The following is a 9,133-nucleotide window of genomic DNA, read 5'->3' as shown; positions in this document are numbered from 1 at the left end:
GTTTTAATTTTATAAATCAAAATACTCATAAAAGTACCATGTGTTTTTGGGCAAATAAGTAAGATACGTATCATCTTATATCCTTTGAATCACCACAAACATGATTCAATATAGGCAGAAAATTCTGAATCATAATATACTTAATCTATGATCCATAGCCATAAATATATTTGCGCAAAGTCAACCGATTTCCGCGTGTTTCCGGCAGATTTGGATTGTATAATGGTATCTTTGCCTGCGAATCGCTAATCTTCAAAAATCATACATGTATGCCTCCGGATTTGCATAAAATATCGTCTGTAACTTGTTAGCAATCCTTTGACAATTTCGCCCGCTGTTTTTGTACTCAAAACCAACATTTTATCAGCCTGCAACACCCTCTGAAAAGTGAGCTTTAGATTGCCCTTTACCGACAAGTATAGTAAATACTTCTACAAATGACCACTGAATAACGTACAATGTTTCCTCTAAACGTACTGTTGCCATTACCAATCAAAACCCGCGCAGATGACTGCCACATCAGTCGTACGTTTCCACGACTCACTTTTCAGACGGCCCTGCAGTCTCATAAAATGCTGATTTTGAATTAAATATCTTACATCACTCGCACTGTTACACACGTCTCTTTCTGTGGAGCTCTATGTCCGCAATACGACTTGAAAAGCCATGGTTGGCCAAGCTGGTCATGCAAACATTGATCTCCTAGTAAAGACGCACCTAACACTGCTAGTGAGGTTATGTAATATTTCATAACGTATTACTGTCATAAAGTGGGTTGTATACTGTCTTACAATTAAATTCTTAAGAATGTGTAAACGGCTATTATATATTATAATAAAATATACGTAAAGAAATCTTAATTGGGATCTTCACCGTTGCATCCAAGCTGACTGCGCCGCTCCTGACGAAATATAATACAACCGTGGATGCGACCCATGCGTTTAATCATGAAACAGTCAGCGTGCAATCAGATGGAGTCTGACGAAGTCGAGAGCAGTCAATGCAAATCTACACGTCTATAAATAGTCAATCGACTTTTAGAGAGTCCTCATTGAAATTAGTGACATGTCGCTATTGAAATCACATTTAGGTTGCAAGAAAGAAGTAATTGTATGAAATTCTATGAAATCCGAAATTAACTCATATGAAATCAAATCCAATCGTTGCAAATAAGATTCATCTGATTTCAGAGTGAATATACCTTCGAATTTTTTATGATAAATTTTCTTGTTTATTATATAATATTGAAACATCTTTAACTAATGCAACTCTATGAAACTTCGGGGATTTCAACATAAAAAATGGCTATTTTCTTGGTCATATTCATTTATTTATAAAAAAAATAAAAGTCTAATTTAAAATATAAAAAATCTTACTATCATTACAATTTTAAATTTATAGGTTATTCACATAAGAAATTAAATTAGATAGGAAATTAAAAAAAATTAAATTTTGAATGCATAGTTCTCGCATTTTTTTAAGCAAATTGTTTTATTTTCTGCGTAGATTAATTTGGAAAGAGGCTTGAAAAAATGGGAAGCTATACTTAGAAAATATTCAGTGTTTGATGCTTTTTGGAATTTCTAGAGTTTGCCGGATTTAAAATTAAGAGTAAAATAGTTACATTTTGATTATGTATCAGTATTCAATTAATAATTTTGAATGTTTCATTTCGATATTGTTAATTATGGTATTAACAAATATTTACCTTCAAGCGTTCCTATTTTTGCTTAGGAATTTTTCATGATTCCTTTTAAATATTTATAAACTCCAACATTTCAACCACGGGTCTCATTCCCCCTTGTATAAGAAAAAATGCTCTAAACCTGACTGCTCTTAAATTTACCCGAAAATCCTTACTTTTTTTACATTTTTCAGTCTGTAAAGCACAAATTTTTTTTACATAAACGTCTACAAGATCATTTATGTAGAAAACTTTCAGCTTTCATATTACTATTTTTTTATTGTGCTAGAATTTTTTTTGGCTGAGTGTTAAGCTTCAAAAGCAGATTGTCTATCATTTAATCGTCGACAGTAGTTTGAAAATTCATTTTTTGTGTTTAAAATTTGACTGTTTTGTATAAAGTTCGTTCTTTTTTTTTGTACTTGAAAGTTCAAAAAAAATTGGTTGAAATTATTGTTCTCTCTTGATTGAAAACTCTTTTATTAAAATCTTGCGTTTAAAATTCGGCGTTTTGATTTACAAATTCATCTGTCTTCATAGCAATTTAATCTTTTTCATTTAAAAATGCAGCTGTTCGGTTCATTAAAAATCAGTTACATTTTTTACTAATATTAAAGAGCGACTGAATTCTAGCTATGAATCAGATAATTTATACTGTTATATCAGTCAAATTTATTATTCATTGGTAAAAATAACTCAGTCATAACTAGAAATCAGTCACTGATTGAAATCTGCAAAAATGTTAACCTTTTTAAATCTACAGATTTAAAAATGATTCTATTCTGGTTGAAAAAAAAGATTTTAAAAATTTGAAAATTTGAAAAAACTCCCGGTCTTGTGTTAGAGTTCTTCACAATTATATAAATAAAAACATAATTTTTTAAATAAGAATAATAAGGCAAAACAATAATTTAAAATAATTAACTATGCGTATAAAGATAAGGTTACATTTTATCAATTCGGAAAATGTTTGCTTGGTAATTTATTTATTTTTGCATAGTTAATTTTTTTTAAATATTTGTTTTGCATAAGTATTAGTATTTTTAAATGTGTTTCAATTGATTTGATTGTGAAGAAAACTGAGACTAGACACAGTCTTTTTAGCAGAATTTTTGTAACGAAATTTGATAACCTTCTTAGCTCTCTTGGATTTTCGACCAAGGTCCCTATATAGCATTAAAGAAACATCAGTTGATGAATAAGGTTAATTTTATGAAAAAGTGTTATCGCGTGTTATCGCCTCTTAGCTTCTGAACAAAAAAATTTTTATTTGAACATTTCGAACAATGACATGCTTAAAAATTAAGTTTTTATAAAAGCTTCTTATTTTTGATGCTTTCGATTCGAACGCTTCAGAATTTTTAAAGTACCGAGTGTAAACATTCAAGCGTAAATGATGAAATTTTTATCAAATTTCCACGTCACGAAACCTTAAAAAATGTCTTTGAAAATCTGACCGCTGCGCGGGCGTATTCTCTTCTCACGCTGCGCACGCGGATTGTTTCGCTTGCAAGTTTGAGCGCGTCTATGGCGCGCGTCTGTTGGTCCTCGCGCATCGCGCTCGATAATGTATTTACCCAACATTTGTGCGCAGGCCTTTTACAATCAAAGGTCAAAGCATCAACAACAGTAATTGGGTGATTGTGAATTCTCTTTTGTTAAAGCCCCTTCGGCTTTAAGAAACACATTTTCATCACGTATCAACTCTATTAAATCAAATGTATATTATATTTATTTCTGTACCTCGGTCTGGGTTCGCTCAATCATATATTGCGAAATAAAGTACCATTTTTATTTTTAATTATTACCTTAATATTTCTGTCTTATGTTACATTAAATTTTATTCTTAGCTACCCTAACAATTATATAGCATTTCAATTGATTTCTATTATTGAAACTCATAATATGCATTGGTATTGAAACAGAAGTATTTTCATTGTCTTATTTTAATAATTAAAAAAAAGTCCGCATCCTGTTGAAAAAAAGGTTATTAAACATTTTATTGCAACTTTTAAAGTTTTTCCATTAGTTCAATTGGTTTATTTTCAATGTTACAATGTTACAATGTTTGAATGTAATCGTTAGTTTTCACTCTTTTTTGGAAGTGAAACTTATGTTTCATAGCTTCGGTCATGTGTCCAAAAATTAAATTTTTTTATTTTTAATATTGTTTTTTACGAATGAAACCAACACTGCGCATCCTATCAAAAAGTAATTAATAAAAAATTTTTAGCTCTCTTTTGAGAATAATGCTTTTCATATTATTCTTTTTCGGAGCTTGTGTTGTTTGTAAAAAAATAATTTTTTTTCAAAGTTGTTTTCTACGAATAAAACAAAAGCTGCGTTTCCTATAAAAAAATAATTAATGGACATTTTGTAGAGTTTTTTTTGGGTGCACAATTTTAGGTGATTCATATTTTTCGTATCTTGCCTATTTTTACAGCAAAATTGAATTTTTGATTATTTTTGGTGTGATCAAAATTTAATGTACGTTTTCTCGTCAACGAAAAAAGTCATAAGGATTAATTGGTTATAAGGATTAATTAGTATAACAGATTAATTAATTAGTAGATTAGAAAAATTAGATTAATTAATTAAAAATTAATTAGTTAAGGATTAATTAGTCATAAGGATAAATTAATTAATTAATTAATAATAATTAATTAATATCAAGAGCCGTACATGGAATGTTTAAATCTTGAAAAAAGTGGCCTCAATAATTTTGAAAATGTTCTCATTTTTTGAATTTTCATCCAAGCCTTAAAACAGTGCGCCAAAGCAGAATCCAAACTGATCAATTTTTCGAAAATTATCGTACCTAAGCGATACTACAGAGTACATACAGACAGAAACTTTTGTAAAACCTCATATAAAGCATTATTATTCAGAAACCCGTATTCAATTGAAAAAATCCTATAGTATCAATCAATATTGTTCGATAGTATTTACTTTATTCAAACCATTGAGGTGGAATGAGTGCATGCGATTGGTCGAGTAGAGCCGGGAAATAGGACACCGATCGACTCGAACTACGTTGTCATGCTGAGGAAAAAAAAGGCGCGCAGATGTGCGCAGATTCCTAAGAATGTAGAGGGAATAATGATCAATGAACAAACTTTCCCATTCACATCCTACTTTTAGAATTTTTATTTTGCCTTAATATAGAATATCTGAAGTGGAAGTATAACATTTTTTACAATTAAACCTTCCCCCAAGTCGTAAGAAATGTTTGTGCCAAGTTTCAGACACGTATGTATTATGAGTTAGAAGAAAACTGGATTCCAAGGATTTTTACACGAACCTTATAGGCTCCGGTTTTTGACTCATTGGTAGGGGATTCACGTTTATTGTTGACAATTCGTATTTTTGGTACAAAATTTATATTTTCTGTTGAAAATTCACCTATTTGGTTCAAAATTGATCTATTTTGTTGAAAATGTAACACTTTTACTTGAAGCGTTAAAAATTTAAAGCGTTTTAAATTGAATGAACTATTTGTAATTATATTAAATTTATTTAAAAGAATGTATTCTCCTATTTTCGTGAAAATCTTCTTATTCACATGTATACAATAGATATGCAGTCCGCAATTGGAAACATTTTAAGCTCTGCGAACGTTTCTTAAACTTTAATCTAATGAAACGTTATTTGTTTCATGAAACTTTCAATGTTAAGTGAAGCGTTTCATTGACTCACCAAACCTACCAATAACACCCCAACTCCATTCGAAGACTCTCCGGTCTTTTTAAGCCGACAGACACCACCTAGAGATTTCGGGTTTTTTGGAAGAGGGATTTAATTTTGAGAGGGACCTGACAACAGAGCGAAAGATTCGTATTGGGTGAGTGGTCAAGTGTTGGTGGTGGGCGAATGTCCCAGGACAAGTGAATCCATCGTACATTCAGTCGAGCATCGGCCTCTCACCGTGAAACGCTTTAGTCTCTTTCACGATCGCGCTCTCTCCGCATTTCCTTTTCTACATTCCGTCGATTTCGTAACAGCCTCAGCAAAAAAAAAACAAGTAAACCCCATAGGTGACGAAACAAACAATTAAAAATATCAAAAGGAGACAAAACGGATTTGAAAAAAATTCTCACTTACCAACGAGTGTCGAGTGTCGAGGATCATTTGGAAACACGTGAACGAGTTTCCATCAGGCAGAAATAAATCCAGCCACTGATACTAGAACAAGAGGATCACAGACTGACATGACCCATCGATAGGAGAAAAGGATCTCTCTGTGACATGAGAGAGTGACTTTGAAAATGTGAGTTTCAAAGAGCGAGCTTAATTTCTTTGTCGATTTCACACTTCTCTCACTAATCGGGTGCAATTTTACAATTCACGCACAGCTGGAGACATGAATGCATTTTAAATACTCATTTTTTATATTTTTCAACAAAATTATTTAAATTTTTACTTTAAAAAAACGTGGGATTTCGGTTGAAGCGAAAATTTCTTTTTCATCATGAAGAAGTTATTCCGTATTTTTTACATATAAAGATAAAATTCTTTCAGGTGTTTTACGTTGTTTTTAGGCCGGACGGAAAAAAATTTAAGGGGCCTTTAACACCCTTAAAGCATCGATTTTATGATAAATCAAAGTGCTTTGAGTCCAGTTTGATCCTAAAACTTGTTTTGCCAATGAGGAACTCAGATGAAATAGTGCAAGCAGTACACTTAAATTTTACTCCATTTGTGAACAAAATATGAAATTTGGTGTGAAGGTTTGTTTTCGCATCAGAAAACTTTGAAGACCAAGAGTCAAAATATGTTACAGCTCTTTTTCAAAGAAAATGATACAGAAATGTGTTAATACACTGCATTTATTTGAATAGAATATGTTTAACTTCTCTTTCTTGAATCTAGTGAAAAATTTCACACTCTTTCAAAATTCAGTGCAAAATTTTGAAAAAGTTCAAAATAATCAAAATGATGATTTTCCCCCAAGAAATTCCCATTTTTTTAAAAAATACGCAAGATATCAAAAAAGTTTACAAATAAAAGTTGTACCTTTTCAAAGGGCCTATACTAAATTCGTTTTGAACATTTTGATATTTCACACAGATCTCAAAATATTTAAGAATATACAGTGTTAAAATTCATAAATATTTTCTTACTCTAGGTGTACAATCTGCTCTAAATGTGGTAATATTATAATTAATAATACATTGTAATTTATAGTATAATATTAAATTTATTAAAATTAGAAATTCTATATTAAGTATTTTCAGTTTTATGGCCCAAATATTTACATACGATCTCGATTTAAATCACTTATGCATTAGAAGAGAAGGAAAGATACTAATAATGTTCTTATCTCAACTATTTTGTATGAGAACGATATCCAGTCAAAGGGGAACACATATATTTAAAAAAAGTACAAATAGTTGTAGTTCAGTTTATTGCACGAAAGAAATTCATAAGAAACTAAATACACATTCTGTTAAAAGGATTTTTTCAAATTCTCATTTTTAAATATACCAATAAAAAAAGTTCAATTTAAAGTTTAGTTAAAATGTTTTCTTAGGATTTGAGTTTAGTAATCATTTCTCCTCCTCTTCATCATCGATATTTCTTGGGGTTATTGTTGTTTTTTTTGAAAAAGTGCCTTTTTCCACAGACCTTTCAGCGAAAAATCGTCTGTCATTGCATTCAATTTGGATTTTCTCGGAACAGAAAAATTTTTTGGTGTCGAAAAATTATTATTCTTCCCCATATCTCCGGAGCAAGTTTTTATTTTTGTAAAAAATTTATATTTTTATCGCAATCCGCAGCCGAGTTGGTTTTAATTTGTGGTCAGTATCACTTCGAGATTGTCAACTCACAGATCTGTTTCCTCGAAACTAGACGACTTTTTCTAATCAAATTTTGTTCAGGTCAAATCAATAATACGTCATCGCAGAAGTTGTTTCATGTCTTATATTGAAGTATTGATTTCGCTTTTACGGAATGTTTTTTCGCTTTGCTGAAAATTTTCGATTTTGTTAGGTCTCTAGTTCTTAACTGCCACTCTTCAGTTATTTTTCATCAATAATTTATAATAATTCATGATAAATTTATTTACAATTCAATTATTTAAAAATGTATTGAAATGCCTCACTACAATCAAGAAAGAAATGATGAATATCATAAATAGTTAAAGGCTAGGCAATGCAGAATCAACCAAAAACTTGGCACTATTGAAAAAAGCAAATAAAAAAAATTGGCATCTGGTCTGAAAATTTTGTAATAACAAAAGAAACTTTTACATCCAACTTCATGCTTTTGTAACAATTTGATTGAAAAATCTAGTTTCTCTTAAGTAACTATAAGGAGTGTTGCGTTAATTAGATCTTCAACAAGTTTTGTCCATAATTATTAAAATTTTTAAGTAATTTTACACCGCTACAAAGGAATATTATCTTTGTTTTTAATAAAAAAAAGTATAAACTGGAGTAAATAAAAATTATTTGCCCCTAATCCCAGGCGGAAGCAAATTAAAATTATACACCCTTTTTCACTGTGTTTAATTGTTCAGCCTGGGAAGGTAACTTCCTCTATTACATGAGCTTTATCAACCTCTGAACCATTTTTTTAAATCGGAAAAAACTCTATGTTAAATCAGGTTTTCCATGTATCTAAAATCTCTTTTATAAAAATAATGATACAAAATTAAGTTATAAAATACACGTGTGCAAATATTGGAGACGTGAAATACTGTATTTACATTTATATAAAATCAAGATTTCTTATTTCTCTTCAGAGTTTCCTATTGGGGTGGCGTGAAAATGCTGGAATTAAGTTAATGTTTGTGAGGGGAGGACAAAAATGTGTAGGTTGACGTTCGAAAATTCTTAAAAAGAATAATTTTGAAATTTGATAAAATCTTCCGCACTTTTTTTATTTAGAAACTCTTTGAGGAATAAAAAAATGTTCTTGCTGGTTCAAAAATTACGGCGAAATTTTCATATTTGCGGTTTTTACTAGTGAACAATAATAAGAAATTATAAATAAAAATAAGAATTTTGGCTCATTTGTCATTTCTTGCAAACATACAAAAAATGTTTTTGTTTTGTTTGATTGAGTAATATGCACAAAGTTTAGTAAAAATTAAATATTTCGAAGCTGAGATTTTTACATCTTGAGTTAAAGAAACATGCTATTTTTCATTCATGGCATACCCATTTTTTCATAGTGCTGCAAATATTCAAAAATAACCAAAAAATTTCTCCATGAAAGCAAAGATTCAAAATTTTCAGCTTTTTTTAATATGTGTACATATGATTCCATAAAAAGAACTTTTTGCACATTTCACAAATATTATAAACTAGGAAATTCAATTTCTAATATTTTAGTAATGCTCTGTTCTGATACAGTCTGTCAAGTTAAAGCGTGGGTGGCTTTACTCGCAGTCGGTAAGGTGTATCGACATGATTTTGGTGTCAAAATATTAAGAAGAGCTCCCTC

The 9,133-nt window shown here is 30.3% G+C and overlaps 1 protein-coding gene across 2 annotated transcripts in view; it reads left to right on the top strand.

Moving 5' to 3' along the window:
* The first annotated feature begins 5,609 nt into the window (after nt 1–5,609).
* Nucleotides 5,610–9,133, top strand: part of LOC117177042 (pancreatic triacylglycerol lipase-like) — a 115,259-nt gene continuing 111,735 nt past the window's right edge. For both annotated transcript variants that reach the window (XM_033367506.1, XM_033367505.1), the window contains exon 1: nt 5,610–5,951. In XM_033367506.1, the coding sequence (XP_033223397.1) occupies nt 5,950–5,951 (2 nt within the window). In that variant the 5' untranslated portion in view covers nt 5,610–5,949. The remainder of the gene's footprint in view (nt 5,952–9,133) is intronic.

Source organism: Belonocnema kinseyi, chromosome 7, assembly GCF_010883055.1.
Source record: "Belonocnema kinseyi isolate 2016_QV_RU_SX_M_011 chromosome 7, B_treatae_v1, whole genome shotgun sequence".
Classification (NCBI taxonomy): Eukaryota; Metazoa; Arthropoda; class Insecta; order Hymenoptera; family Cynipidae; genus Belonocnema; species Belonocnema kinseyi.
This window is presented reverse-complemented; position numbering and strand designations above follow the sequence as displayed.